This window comes from Leptonotus elevatus, chromosome 1, assembly GCF_054856555.1.
Source record: "Leptonotus elevatus isolate MCC_2025b chromosome 1, RoL_Lele_1.0, whole genome shotgun sequence".
Lineage (NCBI taxonomy): Eukaryota > Metazoa > Chordata > Actinopteri > Syngnathiformes > Syngnathidae > Leptonotus > Leptonotus elevatus.
Genome location: NC_141239.1, coordinates 26841571 through 26860684, shown reverse-complemented (window position 1 = coordinate 26860684; position 19114 = coordinate 26841571). Strand labels below are relative to the sequence as shown.

The window sequence follows — 19114 nt, the reverse complement described above, 5'->3', positions numbered from 1 at the left end:
TTCCAGAGCGCTATATATATTTAATTTTATTACACATTTCATTCAGTTATATTTTTGTATTACATTTGTACTGTTGTTATTCACAGAAATGACTATATACATATACTTGCACATAATTGTCAACCCTAATTCAATTAAATGTGCTTCATAAATTGATGATGAAATTATACATTGCAAGCCAGTTAAATGTGCTCACGTGATAGTCACAACGCGTGCATTTAAGCCAAGCTGCAAAAAGAGAGTGGAGAAAGGCGACCGAAAGGGTAAATGCATCGAAACCAATGGATGGAGTGAGTGGTTTGGTTTGTTCCAGCCAATCGCAGGCGGAAGGCGGAGTGAGTGACAACGTGAAACCTCCGAGTCAAGTTGTGCAAAAGTGAAGCGTGCAGCTCATACGGAGGAGCTCGTCTCGCACGAATGCTTTGCAGCCACCCTTCCCCACCATCGTGACAGACTAGGATGAAGAGAAACAAACACTAATTGCGGAACATTGAGGGAAGGAAGGATTAATTCAACGGTGCGTAAAAGGTGCACGAGGCACCCTCCTCGCTTTTGTTGGTTGTTGAATTCAAGGTGAGAAGAATGCTGAAAATGACCGAGGAGCACGACAAGTGCGCGGGCGACCAACCGTGCAGCCCCGCGGGCACCAGCAGCTCCATGTCCCAGGACGAGTCCGACTCGGACGCGCCGTCCTCGCCAACCGGTTCCGACGGCCACGCCGCGTCTTTGCTCGCCGGTTTGGGCAAGAAGTTGGACTCGGAGGACGACGAGCGTTTTCCGGCTTGCATACGGGACGCCGTGTCGCAGGTCCTCAAGGGATACGACTGGTCCCTGGTGCCCATGCCGGTGCGTGGCAACGGCTCGTTGAAGAGCAAGCCGCACGTCAAGAGGCCCATGAACGCCTTCATGGTTTGGGCTCAGGCGGCCCGCAGGAAGCTGGCCGACCAGTACCCGCACCTGCACAACGCCGAACTGAGCAAGACGCTGGGCAAACTGTGGCGGTAAGGAAAATGACTTCTTTATATGCTGGAACCTGTCATTTACTTAGATGCAAGCACACGATTAATAGTAAAAGTTTGGATCTATTGACTTTTGTCAAAGTCACATGCATTCACAATTTATAGTTTGCATCAATTGAACATTATCACCGTGAAGAATTTGTGCTCAATAAAAAAAAAAAATCAACTCACTGTTAAATCATTAATTCAACATGTTCTGATTTAGAAATTTCTAATTCTATAATTAAAATGATGTCTCTTTTTAAATAGTCTGCTTTCCGAGAGTGAAAAGAGGCCGTTTGTGGATGAGGCTGAGCGGCTGAGGGTTCAGCACAAGAAGGACCACCCGGACTACAAGTACCAGCCCAGGCGGCGGAAGAACGTCAAGCCGGGCCAGAGTGACTCGGACTCTGGAGCCGAACTGGCCCAACAACATCAACATCATAATCATCATCACATGTACAAAGCAGAACCGGGGTTGGCAGGACTCGGCGGGATGGGTGACGGGCACCATCATCCTGAACATACAGGTCGGTTCCATTGGAAAAAGTCACCCAATGGCCATGTGGAATTCATTAAAGATATGATACAAAAGTTCTTTATTATTATTATTACCAAATAGGTTGTTTAATTCAATTAGATTGCAGGCCAGATCACAGTTGTCTTTTTCTTAGACATATATTATGGCAACACGTGATTTAGTTTTTAGGCTTTAGTTTGGTTGATCCTCTCAGTCCATGGCACCAAATCCCCTTCTATAAAAAGCATCTCTTACAGATGGACACAAAATAGTGGCATCATTGGTGTGAATGAAGAGCTGCCATTGACCTAAGTTTTCTACAAAGCTCAGCTAAATTGAGTATTGCTGCCAAACTGCGTACGCTTTCACATCATCTTGTTATGAGCATTTGTGAGTTGGTTGCTGGTGAAAATATAATTTTAGAGGTCCGCCCAAAAACTTGCTCAATAGCGCCCCCTGGAAATTTTGATGTGTGTGTGTGTGTGTGTGTGTGTGCCCCTAAGGCAATGGAATGGCACAACATTGTGTAGACATGTCTGAATCGAACAGAAAGTTGTCCATTTAGGGCAAATTCCAGGGCCTAAATGAGGCCCCAGACACCAATGTTATTGATCAGCACATAACTGGGTGGGCCCATAAAAAACCTCGAGCTCCGACTTGAACAGGAAGTTTGAAAATTTTGTCTGAAGCAGATTTTGGGTGAATTCTAGGGTCTGTACTTTGACACACTCCCACTGTGGAATTCGCCTATTTGAGAGTCTCTTGGAAGTCTGTATCCTAAACAGAGAGACGACGCAATTTTGCCAATATTGTGGGTGGAGCTTGGTGTCAAAATTTGGCGTCCTAGGTGTTCTAACTTCGGAATGTTAGAGAGAGAAAAATCAGCCCCCGGTACCGGTTTTGGCAATCAACACCAAATATTGTCAATCGTAGTGGGATGCATTAAAACCACTCAAGGAGCCATGCATGAAATTGAACAGGAAATTGGCCATTTTGACTTGAAGCATGGTGTCAAAGTTTGGTAATCATTTTGTGTATTTGTCCTGGCGCAACGGTCAGCTTTTATCAATCCATGACCAAATGCCTTCAGCTTTGCTTTAATTCTGATTGTTGCTTTTTTAGGACAGCCCCACGGTCCGCCGACACCGCCCACCACTCCAAAAACAGATGCGCACCATGGCGCCAAGCAGGACCTGAAGCACGAAGGCCGGCGTCTGGCCGACAGCGGCAGGCAGAACATCGATTTCAGCAACGTGGACATCTCCGAGCTGAGCACGGACGTCATCAGCAACATGGAGGCCTTCGACGTGCACGAGTTCGACCAGTACCTCCCCTTAAACGGCCACGGCGCCGCTTCCTCCTCCGCCGCCGGCGCCGCGTCCTCGGAGCAGGCCTCTTACGCCGCCTCCTACGGCGGCTCGGCGTGGAATCGCAAGAACGCCGTGTCCTCGTCGTCTCCCGAGGTGGCCCAGCACCGCCTCCACATCAAAACGGAGCAGCTGAGCCCAAGCCACTATAGCGAGCACTCCCCCTCGCACCCTGACTACGGCACGTACAACAGCCAGGCCTGCGTCACCCCCTCGGCGGCCCCTTTCCCCGCCTCGCAGTGTGACTATAGCGACCTGCAGAGCTCCAACTACTACACACCTTACTCCGGCTACCCGTCCGGCCTCTACCAATACCCGTACTTCCACTCACCCAGGCGGCCGTACGGCAGCCCCATCCTCAACGGCCTGTCCATGGCGCCTGCTCACAGCCCCGCCGCCTCCAGCTGGGACCAGCCCGTCTACACCACGCTGTCCCGACCTTAATGGGCGGCAGAGATGCGTTCCGGTCAAGCACTACTAACGAAGGAAGCACAACAAGCGAAAGATGAAAAGAAAAAAAAGTGCCTGCTGATTTTCTACGAAATACTCTATATCTTTGCAACACTTTGACTTTTTACACCAAGAGAACTATTGGTGGTGCCTCTGTGAGGACGTATTATCTCCCTGCAGCCTGTACAACCCCCCCCCCCACCACGTTTTTTTACAGCATGCACTTAACAATGAAACTCTAGCCTCTTTCACACAGATCCCACAAAACAGCTGCATCAGAGAGCTCACAGAACACAACTGCGCTAAAGTCCCTGTAAAGTCAATCGTGTTGTTAACATAACAACCCTGCTAAAGTCTACTCAAAATGGTGAAAAATCAAGTTGTTGCGTCCGCGCAATGTGCGAAAATAATCAATTATATCTGCTTAAAGCTTCTTGTGGCTATAATATTTCCCTGTGATACGAGGCACTAGCCTTCAGCTAGCTTGTGCGCTAACAGGCTCGGGGCTCCTGACTACGAAACAAAACAATAAGAGAAATCTTCTTTTTTTTTCACGTTTTCAGCAGTTATCTTCAAGTAGAAACGCATCTCTGTATTCACTTTACAGGGTCTTTAAGCCATCTTTGTTTTTATGCACAACCCAGCTAGGAGGATATTATTACTTTCACGCAGGGACACGGCATCCTGCAATCAGTTTATTACATTTTGTGTGGTGTATGAAATGCTTATCAGACATTGTTTTCCACACATTGGGCTGGGAGAAATGAGTGTTTGTCTTGGCATTTCGGTATATCCTTAAACATAAGCCTTTTTCACACAGAGAGCCTGCAAAAGAACCATACAAGCAGATAAATTCATCGGCCTTAACATTTTAAACAGAATCCAGTATATAAATCCACATATAATATTGCTGCAATTTGATAGATGACGCCAGGGTTTTAGAAGTACAGTATTCTTTTCTGACGTCGTTGCAGATCACTTTTAACACAACCGGGTAAGGAAAGGGAATGTTTTTTAACATCACGTCTCTATCCTGGAAATCTGGAATTCCCTTAAACACAAACTTATTTCACACAGAGATCCTGTAAAATAGCCATGTCCTGTCACAGCACTGCTGCAAACTTTGAAGACGTAGGGAAACAAAATAGCTGGTTGACTTGGTCCATATGTTGCATGGGAGGCTGTGTGAAAAATGTCGACGCATCCTGATTTGGAACTGGCTGTGTAAAAGGGGCTACTGACTAATTCCTGGGATGCGAGAAGTATATACATTAACAATGAAGTGCGTTTTGGAATTCCCATACATCAAGTCTTAACAAAAGTGACTGCAATGAATCTTACAGTGAAAAGTCTTATATATATATATATATTTATGTTCCTGCATTATTGGTTTATCTTCTAGTGGACACACATGAAATGTGTTTTTTTGCTTGGATTAAAACGCCGAAAAGGAAAGACATCATTCCGATGAAGACAGAATTCCATCAGAAGCAGCATTCCTTGTTACGGGGCACAAGCGGGACGGAGCAGGTGTCAGCAAAGTACGGCTGGCAAATTGCGATTAGTCGTGACGGAGGGCTAAAGGAAATGAGATAAAGTAACACGGCCTGCTATGAGTGACGCGTCAGCTGGACGACACATGGATGCATGTATCCATGTGTGTGTGTGTGTGTGTGTGCCAATTCTATATGTAAATGCGTGAGGCCATTTCCTGTTTTATTTGGGGTTTTTTTGCCAATTTTTATCTCAGCGGCTATCAAGTGCAGACGAAGCGCACAAAATGCCTGTGCGTTTTTGAAAGATTTACTGTCAGTATTTCCCCCAAACAAAAGGAGGCTGTTAAATCTTTCCTTAGCACTGCATTTAAATGTCTGCAATTTGTTTTGTACATTATTATGGGTGTATCATTTTGAGGAAAATGGTGGTGAAAATTATCGTTCTATTAACTCATTTTTTTCCAATCACACACACTTGCAAAGCTAACCCATGTGCTGGCTGATTTTTTTGGGGTGTTTTTAAAAAAATAAAATAAAATACATGTTCATTATAACTCTTTTGTCTTTATTTGACCCATGGATGACAAATACTTCGGCTTTGTCACATTTATAGTATAACGTAGCCATTACTTGCCAGAAATTCCTGCAGTTTCTTAAAGATGCATTGTGGAGTTTAAAATGTTAATAAAGCCTTTTCTTCATCATGCATGCTCCACAGATACCCAGATGAGTACAACGAGCCCTGACTTTTTAACTGCGCCTATCTGGTTGTATCTTCCCTTCAGTGCGAGTGTGAACACGCCACAGTTTCTTGGAGGTTGGGAGGGGTTGAGTGGTGGAGGATGATGTCACGCCTGTCCCCGCGGACATGTAGTGCTGTGCTAGCGAGCGTGCGACACAATTGGGATGGAAAGAGAAAAAAAGAAAAAAACAAGAAGCGGCCGGCTTCGAGCACAACCCAAACTCCAGCTCAGACTCCGAGAAAACTGAAAACAAAAAACACGAAGAGAAAAGCACACATACTTGCATGCACACCATACATGAGATTGACAAAGGGACTGCAGTTACTCTTTAGGCCAGAAGTGGCAGTAAAAAAAAAAAAAAAAAGTAGGACAAAGCCAGTAATGGCCAAATACTCCTGCAGCTTTGTGTGTGTGTGTGTGTGTGTGTGTGTGCGCGTGCATGTTTAAATACATGTATTGCCATAGGCTAATGTTTTACATCTTGCCACCCTAAGCCATATTTGAGATATATAAAGAATAGGAGATTGTTGTTACATGTAGGAAACATACATCATAATCTGATTCTTGGTATTTAAAAAAATATATGATCAATTTAAAAAAAAAATGGTTATGGTGATTGTCTTGCTCAAGGTTAGTCTTTTAAACCCGAAATGAGTGACATTCTCCCGACCCTATCGAAGTTGCGTAGGAAAGAGAGAGCTCAATTATTCCTTTGCGAAGATGGCAGAAGAATGGGGAAGAGCGACCGTCCCGCTTTGAGCGAGTTGGGGCTGGCACGAATGCCAAGCCGAGTGCCAGGGCCGTACTGCTGAATTTTAATGATTCATTATGCCGCGGAGGGGCCTCATTGTGTCCCTTTATCCGGAAAGCTCCAAAGGAATTAATTGGACAGAAAATGGAAGGGCAAGGGGAACTGACAAGCCATTAAGAGGGTCCTGAATGGACAATTAGATGCACACGGAGGATGATTTTCTTCCCCCCTTCTCTTACTGCCTCATATAAAAAATAATAAAAAATAAAAAACACAAACTGTAGAATCATATCAGCGCACATAATCTGCGGATAATAAAAGAAGATAATACCACAGCAGATGGGGTGTGGGTGGCTCAAGAACGACTTGTTGTTTTTCTTCCCTCAAAGTCCTTTTTTTTTTTTTTTTTTTGCACTAGTGTTTGCCAAATACTTTCAGGAAGAACTCTTGAGAAAGAACAGGAGTGAATAAAAGTGAGACAAAAAAGGCTCTTCAGGGTGCTTGGGTCCAGTTTCCCTGGAACTTGTCCACTTGTGTCCGAAGGGGAGGGCCTTCCTTAAAGGCCCACTGTAAATACAGCACATTTTAAAAGTTTACACACCCCTGTTGAAATTGAAGATTTTTGTGAAGATATGAAAAAAATATTCAGATGGTATTTTTTTTTAATACTTTTAAGTCCAACATTGGTTTTTTATCAGCCCATAAAATATTTTTCCAGTCTTCAAGTGCGCTTTTGCAAAAAAATGTTGGGGGGATTTTTCCTTACATCTTGTCACCTTACCTTAAAACCCAGACATAGGCACAATACTGGAGATGTTATCATGTGTATGACTTACCATAAATTCCTGCCCCACATCTTATATTGTCACTTTAGGTCACTTTGCAGCCTCCCTGACTGCTTTTGATTGCATGCCTGACTGATTTAGAGGAAACGTGCTGAAAATGGACACGCCCAATAATCCCTACATGCTTTTGTGAAATGTCATGTGTTAATTATTATTTATTTTTTTATTATTTGAAATATGAAGAATATGGGGGACAGTTGTCACATGTAGGGTAGAAACAATTCTTTTCACAAAACCTTTTCTCTGCGTTTTGGTTCAGTGTTTTTGGTGGAACCAACCCACGTTTTACTGCTGATAATAATAATAATAATAATAATAATAATAATAATGTCCCTTGAGGACAGCTGGCAGTGACAATGACAATCACACATTGATGCTTCCATCTTGCTACCCAACCCTTAAGGCCAGACATGGGAGAGGACGGGAGATTGCTGTCATGTTTTGGACACATCCCATACTTGCCAGGGATTAAATTGTATAGGTTATAGTTCACATCAAAGTTCTGAAACGATACATCTTGGTCTCATTTCTTAGTTGACAAAAGTCTGGCAATTTAACAGGGGTGTGTGGAATTTTTATGTCCACTGTAACTTATAATAAATTTGTGGGAGAGGGGGGGAATTTTGGGGGAACTTCCATGCGAGTGAAGAAATGGATGAAGTAAAAACAAACGTACAAAAATGTCCTGTAATATGTAATGTTTGTAGCGAGGTTACATCCCAAAGGACTTGCTGGGGAAAAACTGGTGGGAGCACCACCTGACCACATCCCATTGTTTTTTCCCCCGAGTGGGTTAGCTCGCCTGCTAACGTATCCTCATTCTGACTAATGAGCCTGGCTGACTCAGGGCATGTTTCTGGAGAAAAAAAGAAAAGAAAAGAAAAAAGAGGGAGCTGGGAACTGTGAAAACGGGGAGATTGTGAGGCTGATTTGGAAGGGATGGGAAGAATGATTCTTCATCTTCCTGAGTCTCCCTGGCCACTTTCCACTTGGATTTCTTATGTTGGCATCCACATATTTAATTGGCTCTTCCACGATAGTGATTTAGCTCCAGTAAAAAAAAAAAAATACTGATAGTAATTGAAGTTTCTAACCAGTAATGTTGAATCATTGTTTTGTATTTTCAATTTGTAATTAGTTACAAAATAGTGCCGCTGAGCCACGACAACCAATAACTTTAGCATCAATGAAAAATGAGTTTTCCTGGCTGGCCCGCCAATATTTCAGAACAGTGATTTTCAAAATGTGGCCTCAATCTAGGTGTACTGGAAAAGAGTCACTGGCCAAGTACAGTTGAGTTGTATTTAAGTAGGCCTATATTGAAAGAATTGTTCCCTTTTAACTTTTGTGGACATATGGTTTTTATTTAACTTGCAATACATTTTCATTATATCATTATCAAAGTTCAGTTTTTTTTAATTATCCTATATTTCAGCACAATATTCAAATTATCTTTGTAGTGCACTTACTTACTATTTAAAAGTAAATAAAGCACCATTATTTGTGCTCTGCTCTGAATGTTTTCAGGACACCTGCAAACCTTCCCTGGTGATTTGACGTAAAGCAAACACAAATGTGCGTGTTGATCACGGGGCTTTTCCCCTCCTGGTTGTGAGCTAGCCAACGGCGCAACAAGTTGCTAAACCGCGCAAGACATTTTGAAATGCTTTGCGATCATTTTTGAAAAAGGAAGCAAAACGTTTCAGGCAAGCGGCCGTCGGCATAGAGATCTATACATAGCACCTTCACTCCGAGTAGGGAGACCCGCGATGGTCTCCGTGATAAAGGCCTGATTATAAAATGACACATGTGGCTTGCATCATGGAATGTCTTATGTTTGTAACAAGCCAATGCAAGTCCAAATCACTCAATGAGCTATTATGACGAAATTATTGGAGCCAAACACACGGCTTGCTCTATCTATTTATTATTATATCTATGGTGCCCGCAACTAGCTACGATACCAAGTAGCATGGAGGCTAACCCATCCAGCATTTAGGATGTTTGCTGTGAGGACCACTATTTAAAAGACCAATTATTCCCTAGTTTGAACAGTGTGGCAGCAATGCAACTGCTGATTCTAAGTTTTCCAATAATGAACTCTATGCACGCGTCATATCCGCATTTAGGGTAAGGAGGCGATGCTAACTTCCGGTCGCTAGCAATATCAAATTATTTTCAAGTTATCCAAATGTTAGCAAAGTGCTCAAAGCACCATATCTGATTTGTTGTTTCACGTGCAGGTCCATGTAAACATAGACTTGCACGGCAAAAACAATCACAAAATATTTATTGTCGTTCTATGGTGCAGATGCAACAAAAATGAGCTTATGAAAACCAAAGTAACCAAAAATAAAATAATAATGACAAGCATAACTACTAACTACAGCAGGAGAATAAATGTTCCCTCAAAGCTTGGTCATTGCCTCGGTATAGTCGGTACGCAGCTTCGTGACTCGCCGGGAAGACCGCACAAAACTACCTTCATCGATTCACTGTTGCTATAGTTAAATTGAATGTATACGCTTTTCATCTCCTTTGTAGAACCGACTCACTGGCAAATATGTCGTAACAATCTGTCACATGGTGGCGCCTCTTTGTTTTGTTATGCCGATGGGACAATTTTTTGTTTTGCCTTTAGTGTATTTTTGTCATGGACCTGATTGGTCGTGACGCGGAATAGCGCCGAGAACTCTCTTTTTATTTTATTTTTTTCATCAAGTGAGTACATGTGGACATTCAGCCCATTTTTGCTCCCAAAGATGACCATAATGGCCAACCACAGAATTGGCAGGAGGTGTTCACCTTTAAAAAGTCACTACTACGGGTGATATTTCCATCTTGAAAAGCACCAGCTCCGAGCTATTGAATATACCGATTACAAAAATCCATGTTAACACAATTTTAAAGAATGGTGTTATTTTCCCTCCAGATGGTGTCCCGGTAGATTAGAATAAACGAAAACCGGAAGCTCATCATACACGGGCTTTGTAAAACGCTTTGGACACCGCATGGTGTAGATAGAATGATATATATGTCTTCTCCAATTGATATTTAGGTAAAAAAAATCTAAATTTTCCAGGAATGATGTCTCCCTTTTTCTTCTTCTTTTTTTTTTTTTACCCGGAAACACATTAAATCAAGGACAGCCATCCTGTCATTGAGCGTGAGTTGCCGGTTTTGATTCAAAGTAGTTTTCACTCTCTCCTCTGCAGTATATTGCTTTTGATCCATTAGGGGGATAATTTAGTGCTTTCTTGTTGATATTCCTGAAAATGAAAAATAATCTTTGTTATTTTGGATATTGGATGATTTAAAGAAATGTGGTAACATTTTATTGGCCCACCCTGTATATACTGTATAAAATGTAATATTCCTATGCACATAAATGTCAGTTGAGTAACTGATTTACTACTGTACTATTTGTTATGTAAATAAATATAATTATTTGTGGATGACAAATCTTTTGTTTCTTCTAATGAAAGAAAAATAATGTTTTTAAAAATGAAGGCCTTACCCCTAATTGATGCTGGGTCCTCAAATTTGAGCAACATTTTTTTTTTTACTGTACTATCTTTAAATGTAAAATGAAGTAACATTATTTGTTGATTAACATTGTTGTATTATATGCTGTTTTTTTGTTGTTTTTTTTGCACAAAAAGGTCTTACCCCTAGTGTGCCAAGTTGCTCCAACTCGTATTTTTTCCCCACTCTTTGATGCACCAAAAAAAAAAAAAGACTACAGTATTTCATTTATTGACGTCTTGTGTGTGTTTTCAGTAGCAGGCCAAACATAACAGGGTGGCACACAGAATAAGCATTTACCTCCGCAAAGGAAGGCCAGCAGCCAGAGAGCGCTGGCTCTCCAACGTGGCCTAATTGACGCCGGCTCCAGCGCGCCGCCTTCTCGGCTACCTCCATCCGTTATTTCCCACGAGGACCTTGTGTGAACTTCCTGAACATGTCTGGTGGATGCGCATCCAAACCATAGTGGTGAGTTCCGAGTCAAAAGGATTGGATTAATAAAAGAAATCTATCAAGCATGGGAAACTAGTTTGTTTTCAATTAAATGTACTCTGATGGCGATAACGATTGTGTTTACCAAAAGCCATTTGCGGATAATTCGTCGGGGCTGTTTTAACTTTTCCCGGCGCGCCAGATGAAGGTGAAAAGATTAATTCAGGCAGCTTTTGTACTTCTTTTCAGAAAAAATAACACTGTCTACTGCTCATGCATTTAACATTATTGTCAAATTCGTGCATTTTAGTGTGTTAATGGTGTATTAAAATGCTGCTTTTGTACTCAGCACAGATTGAATGTTTTTAATTTCATACAAGAAAATAAAGTAAAGTGAAGAGGAAGGGGGGGGGGTGGAAATGCAACAACAAAATGACATCTGGTCACGTTGTGTTTCTCTGAACAGTTGTCCACAGTCTTTCACTTTGTCTTTTTCATTTCACTTCAGCTTGGCACGTGTGATTTGTGAACGGGGTGGCAACGGAGCTGCTCATCTTCTCTCCACAGCTTTTCAATACTTGCTGAGTAGGAACGACGGTTGTTATTTAGCTGCCCATTGATGGTTTTTTTTTCTCCTCCTCATCTTTACTTTGTTACTTATTGTCATTTCTTATGCCAGAAACTAACTGCTTCCTTCAACTCGGTCAAAATGGAGGGAATTTTGAACAGTTCCATGAATCTGGGGGTGTGATCAGAAGAGGGCCGCAGTGCTTAGGCATGAACTCGCAACACATTTGGAATGTGTTGGTAAAGATGAGGGGGCAAATATTGCAACGTCAAGATGTACCACTTTGATTAGACTCCTATTTCCTATATCGGTGACATTAATGCTGGTCCAAAAGTATTGAAATAATTTTTGGGGCTTTTTTTTTGTGTGCACAAAAACCTGCCATTTGAACAGTAGTATATATACAGGACAGCACACATTAAGTTTGAGTTAAATGCTCAGGCAATTTGTACTCTTTTGCTAATTAAAACAACAGAACCTACCCAAGGACGGACAGATAATTGCTCCCTAATGTTGTGCGCATGCATTTTCCGGGGAGCTGTGAAAGTTAACTCATTCACTGCCATTGACGGTTATAGACGTCAAAAATTCATTAGAACTATTTCTATTAGTTGAACATTTTTTCCCACTTTTTTTAACAAGAGTATGAAAACCTTTTTTTTTTATGTACATTTAGAACAGGTATAAAATTTGTGAATAATCGTGAGTTAACTAGGGAAGTCATGCGATTAATTGTGATTACAAATTTGAATTGTCTGACTCCCCACATTTTTTATGTTTTCTTTTTTTAATTCATTCACTGCCATTGACGGCTATATACGTCAAAAAATCATTTAAACTATTTCTATTAGTTTAACATTTTTTCCACTTTTGTTAACAAGAGTATGAAAACCTATATATATTTTCATTGTACATTTAGAGCAGATTTACTAGTGAAAACATGCGATTAATTACAATTCAAAATGTTAATCGCCTGTCGCCCCTAATTTTCAATAATCCATCCATCCATCCATCCATTTTCTGTACCGCTTGTCCTCACAAGGGTCGCGGGGGTTGCTGGAGCCTATCCCAGCTGGCTTCGGGCAGTAGGCGGGATACACCCTGTACTGGTTGCCAGCCAATCGCAGGGCACACAGAGACGAACAACCATACTCACAATCACACCTATGGACAATTTGGAGTGTCCAATTCACCTGCCATTTTCAATAATCTTTTTTTTAAATGAAATTATGGAAGTGAATGAGTTTATTTTCTTGCATTTCTCCATAATAAATAAACAAAATATCATCCCATCCACATTTCTAATTGGATTTTGATCAACATTTAATGGGTTCCTCGCCCCTCCATCGAAAAATTTCGTGGAAATTGTGTAGGTTTTGCGTAATCCTGCTAACTAACGAAGCGCAGTGAAAAAACAATACCGCTCGTCTTTGCGCTTGGCAGAGGTAATGACGCTGTGTCAGGGAATTGCTCATCTTGCCAAAGTAATTAATGATCTGGAATTAGCATAATGCCCTCCCTTCCCCTTCCTCTTACAACACACTCACTATTGCTCCCACACAAGTTGCACTCCTCACCAGCCAGCCAGTGGAGAGTGAGAGCAAGCCACCAGCATGTGGGATCCCATAGGAACCCGGAATGCCCAGTGTGGGAGGAACACTTAGCAACAAATCTTTGACGCTCGCAATGTGCCCGAGCGACTGAGGGAGAAAAACAAAAGAGGGAGAAAGACGGGGCAGTGACAGAGCCTGAGAGTCGAAATAACATCCTATCAAAACCAATTCAGCCACATGCGGCCTACACACACCACAAGACCGTGTGGTTCCTTCTTTTTTTCTTTTTTTTTTTACTCACAAGCCCAGGACAGACCACCACAACATATTAGGTGACCGTGTTTGATATTTCCTTAATGCCGCTGTGATCAGCAACACATGTCCAGTCGCTCACATATGATATATTTTTGTGGTATGTGACAAAGAGCAGGATATGTTCTTCCAGTGTGGTTCCGGCCCATTCTGGAGGGTCTGGAGCCCTGCCAGTCTGGCCTTGCTCCGCTCCTGCCTTTCATAAGGACGGCCTTGCTTATGTAACTCAATCTATTGTCATGGAGGAAAACAATGTGGGGTCAACATGGCTGCTTCTATACGTGTATAAGGGCACGTGTGTAAGTGTTGGTCCCCATTTGAAAATATGAAATATGAAAACCACTTTCTGTGTGTGCATGGATAAATTTAGGTGTGGTTAAAGCGTAATCAAATTCCAGGCAATGTTGAAGAGATAAGATAGATAGATAGATAGATAGATAGATAGATAGATAGATAGATAGATAGATAGATAGATAGATAGATAGATAGATAGATAGATAGATAGATAGATAGATAGATAGATAGATAGATAGATAGATAGATAGATAGATAGATAGAAAAATAGATAAATTAGAAATTCAGTTGCATCAGGAAATAAATAGGACAGACAATAAAAACAAAGCGTCTCAAAAATGAACACTCGCAATGTTCAATAGTAACACGGTTCTTATTTGAAGTAAGACGTGTAATATTACACCTTGAGCGTTTGGCAACAAACTATCACAATTGTTGCTTTTGCATTCAGTTATTCTTTATTATTATAGTTTGTGACCACCTCCCAAAAAATGCAGAATTGGCCAAGCAACAAGACTGCAATTGTATGTAAACAAACCATCAAGCTTCATAATAACAGACAAATGTCACATCCTGCTTCAATGCAAAGACACATTCCCTTCTGCAGCTCAAACAAGGCTGAGAGCAAGAGAAGCCTTCGCGGTTTATGTCTGTTAATTGTGGCTAAGCAAAGTTGGGAGCTCGAAACCTCAGTGTGGTCAGCCGCCGGACAATCCTCTGGCGCCGAGACACTGGATTTCAGAGACGAAGGGCGGCGCTGGCGTGACGGAGGTCAAGGTTGGTGGAGGGGGTGGGGTGGGGGGTGTTGCTGAAGCGGTCACTGGGCTCACGCATTTACGATGTGCCTGATAACCGACACCCTTGTCGCAGAAGGCCAGCGGTTAGATTTGACTACAGGACCTTTAAATGACGTTCACCGTCAACGGACACAGCAGCGTGTACGCACAAGGGCTAATGTTGATTTGAATGAATGCAAATGAGGGCATTGCCAGCTGTATGGTGGCTGCCAGTGGGATGTGTATGATATCGCTGGTGTCGAGCCGAAACGTCATTCAGTCACAATTTGGTGAATTAAAAAAAAAAATCTAAAAATCTGTACTATTGGTGAGTCAGCGGTGGTTCGTCCTCAATCGATTTCTTCACTAGACATTTTTAGCTTGGCAACGTTAAACAACTGTGGCTCTCCACAAGACATTGATACAGTACATCAATGATTTGACTGACAGAACTAAGACTCCGTTCCTTGCGATCAATCCCAACACCCAAGTAACTTACATATATTTTCAAATGCCATTCCCAGACAGCTCAGAATATGTTGGTCATCATTTATAATAGTGGGATCGTATACTGCAAAACACTTGCCATCCATTTCTCAATATCAAGAACACAGAGTAAAGTTCTTGTGACGCAACGAGTAGCGTCTTGGTAAGCCCGATCTCAAGAACGTACTTCCCAAGCATGCGTATCTCACTGGCGTATTTCCATAATTCATCGCAGTTATATCACGTGACTAACTTTCAATGATTTTTTTACTACTATTTTGATGTTTCAAAATGTGTTTGTACAACATACACCGGTTAAAAACATTTCTTACGTCCTTGTGATTTCATGCACAAGCCAAGACCAAACGGAATTCCCGGATGTCGTTCTTTTTTGCTAGCTTAAACCAAGAATGCATCGGTTGTTTCTTGGTGAAGGCTTTGCTGGGAAAATATCCCAAGATGCATTTCGTACTTCAAAGAACAAGAAAGAATGGCAGCGGAGGAGCATCACGTTTGTTCTTCTTCTATCTTCTTCTTTCATTTCTGGCAGACTAGGCACGACATGTGCATTGCTGTAAATAATAATAAATAATAAAAACAACTTTATTTAATCTAGTCCTTATTTTTACACAACTTAATTTAACAACTGCAATTTACAATGTTATATATACATATATTAATACATACTAAATAGGATTTACTATATATACACACATTCAAATATATATATTTGTTTATAGATGTACCACAATTTCAAGAGAATCAGAACAATACCTGCAACTCACATCGGTGTCTTTCCACAACCTTATTGTTTTCTCACTATAATCCTAAATTGGATAAATCCCATGTATAATTTCATAATAATGATACTTCTTCGTAATTATATAACATCTAGTCACGTGGTGCACAGTTACGACAATGCGTCAGAACCAGGAAGCTCGCAGTAAGAACAACATCCGGGGGCTCCGTCCGTTCTTTGCTCGACCCTTATGGCTTTTTGCGGTCTTTCAATTGGAACAGGACTTGGGCCGCTTGACGTTTCACGAGTTCACAAGGATGTAAGTACGGACAAGAATGCATATTAAGAAACGACTACTGTCTCAATTCAAGAATTGGCCCAAAGGCATAGTCAACACTTTTTCCAGAATAAAAAATGTTTTGTCTGGGTTAGGGTTTTCTATTCTAATCCTTACTCAAAAACCGAGCTGTGTGTAAAAACAATTATCTCGTCTGTCAACTTAAACTCCTTCGAACCCATAGTTGATTGCAGTGGACCTGACATATTTGCATGTCGAAACCAAGAAAAAGGCATCATTTGGATGATGTCAACACTTCTGGTTCATGATTGGATCCAAGCTAACCAATCACAAGTTGATTTGCATGATGTTCATGTTAAAAATGTTACATATAAGCTTGATAAGTTTCAAACAAAAACACGAGATAAGCCCCCCACCCAAAAAAAAATATTTTCCATGTTGTTCTCATGCGAGAAAAGAGTCGAAATCAGCCCAATTTTTATTTTATTTTATGCCCATGCAGAAAAAAAATGCGGGTCTAAAGAGGTTTAAAGACAAAAATATATAACAACTTAAATGGAACTCATTGGTCCGAAAGCATGGGCCAGTAAACATTTTACGTTTTTGGACAGGGACCAAGAACCAAGCCCTGTGGAGCCCCACTGTATCAAAATACAATAAACTGAAAGAAACAAAAAATAATAATTCTGAAAATTCACATTTAGAGACAAAAAAAAGAAGCTTGGCTCAAGAATGGGCAACACACTGCCCAGAATAAGAATAATAATAATAATAATAATAATAATACAAAAAAAAAAGGATCCCAGGGGACCAAGAAGTGAGCCCTGTGGAACTCCATGCATCATACTGTGCATATATTTCAACTTATAGAGACAATTAAAAAAAAAAAGCTAAAAGGTGAAACTCAACTTAGTCCATAGCATGAATGACTAAATTATGTTTCTTCTTTCACCTCTAACAGACCTCTGCCCATTACGCCATTCTTTGCATAAGCTTTTCCTTACACACTTAACTTTATTGGTGCCACTGTTGTGGGAACTTGCTAAGTTTTCTTTTCTCTCCCATCTTTCATGTCTGGATCAAATCTTGTTTTCCTGCAATAATGATAGTGTGCATTTACATGCAGCATAGCATGGGTGGCTTCTTCCGGGATGGAGCTAATTCCAGTGAAGCAGGACTGGGACTCGGTGGAAGGGGGTTGAGAGCATTGGGGTTAGCAGCACATGTGCAAATCTTTCATCTGTGGTTTGTGATGTTTAGTCTCACTTTGTCAGCATTTCTTGACTTCAGTCCAGAAAAGCTTTCATTGGCCATAATTGCAGCTTTGCTTTGTACCCCTGAAGCCATGTCACCCGTTTTGGACAAATCATTCAAATGTGCATGATAGGGATGCTTGGTAGTGCAATTTTTTGTCACACTATGCCCAGACTATTTGGTTGATCTAATGTGTAGCCTTTCAATATGGTACTGGAAGCATATGGTTACTTAAAATACAGGCTGTATTACATAGCTGTAGAGCCATGTAACTTATCCCTGTCATTCGATTAATAATATTCTTAAACATGTTTACATTCATATGTGACATTATCATTATGATAGGTTTCATGGCTATGGTTCCTTGTCCAATAACGGTCCATGCAGTATACAATATTTACACTTTCTTTTTTTATGTATGCAAATGACATTCAGATAATACAATTTAACTATGATAACAGTGTAGGCCAGCAGAGGACAACTGCTCATGCAGTGTGGTAATAACTTTTGCTTTTTATGAGGCCCTCCTCCGCAGCTGTCCGGTCACGCAAGCAGGTCCTCAGTTCATAACAACAGCTGAGGCTAAAAGCTCATTTCTGGCGACAACCTTCGTGACACAGATTGCCGACAGCACCTTGCAAATCCCCGCTTGGGAGCTCTAATCCAGTCATTGAGGAAACAGTTTTCCTTTAGCAAACGTGACTAACCATGAATTGGAAAAATACTAAAATTAGAATGATGCTTTCGATGGACCCAACCCGGGAAGAATGAATGCTTCTTTTGCTGACTTTCTTCCTACATGTGTCTTGTCCAGGAGAGGAAATGGACAAATTGAGCATTATGAATGCTCAATGTGGAGGATTCAAGTTGTTTTGGAGGTTTAAAAAAAAATAAAATCACAGGCCAAGCTCCACCTGTTCAAATCACCATGGAAACCAGACACACAGGGCAGTCGTAACCATTAAATAGTTTTAAACAAGAAATACAGCTTCAAATTGGTTGTTTTGGCGCTCCCATAAATTGAGCATTGTTTTCAACTGATTAATCTTCCACAAGGTGGCACTGCAGCATTAATAGACTTTTAGTGAATGTCCCTTGTGGTTGAATAGGCTCGATTTAAAGAATGTGTTCAATTTCAGCTCTCTGGCGCCACCAAGTGGACAGAAACCCGCTACACCTTACTCTCATATTGTCAGATTGTATAAATAATTTATTTAAAAAGGAAGTCATCACTAATAATAAAATCCTTCATTAAACATTCTATTCTAGAATCTAACTACAAACAACCAATTATACAATACTGCAGCAATATGTAAAATTTGATAAAATGAGTGTATTGCAGATTTTTTTCATTTCAGAAATTAAAAAGTACAATTTACAAGTGTGAAATTTATGATTTTTTCCCTATAGCATTTAGAAATTGTATGTATAAAAAAACAAGTTAAGATTAGGTATGTATTGGTTATCTAGTATTTGTGTGTGTGTGTGTCTGTTTATTGAATGTGTTTAATAATAGTTTCACTTTTTTTTTTATTGAACTACTTTTGGAAAAGTACTTTTCTAGGCATTTTTTTTAAAAATGATGTACATGAAGTTGATGTCGTGCTCTGTATTCTTACCATGTCAAAATGCTGCTAAAATAATTAAACAAAATAAAACTAATGAAACAGTATTGTTAGTCATACTAGCCTGCTCTCTGGCTACTCT

The 19114-nt window shown here is 40.9% G+C and overlaps 1 protein-coding gene across 1 annotated transcript; it reads left to right on the top strand.

Annotated features, from left to right (window-relative positions):
* The first annotated feature begins 335 nt into the window (after nt 1-335).
* sox8a (SRY-box transcription factor 8a) lies at nt 336-5385 on the top strand. Its single transcript, XM_086087763.1, has 3 exons — nt 336-1001; nt 1269-1528; nt 2641-5385. The coding sequence occupies exons 1-3, from the start codon at nt 583-585 to the stop codon at nt 3327-3329; spliced, it is 1368 nt and encodes a 455-aa protein (XP_085943889.1). The 5' UTR covers nt 336-582; the 3' UTR covers nt 3330-5385.
* Nucleotides 5386-19114: the final 13729 nt, after the last annotated feature.

What these genes read in the sequence shown, in the direction of transcription:
- sox8a (XM_086087763.1), top strand. Translation starts at nt 583, where the DNA reads ATGCTGAAAATGACCGAGGAGCACGACAAGTGCGCGGGCGACCAACCG. An exon ending in ACGCTGGGCAAACTGTGGCG is followed by an intron (nt 1,002 to 1,268) that starts GTAAGGAAAATG and finishes CTTTTTAAATAG; the next exon opens with TCTGCTTTCCGAGAGTGAAA. An exon ending in CCATCATCCTGAACATACAG is followed by an intron (nt 1,529 to 2,640) that starts GTCGGTTCCATT and finishes TTGCTTTTTTAG; the next exon opens with GACAGCCCCACGGTCCGCCG.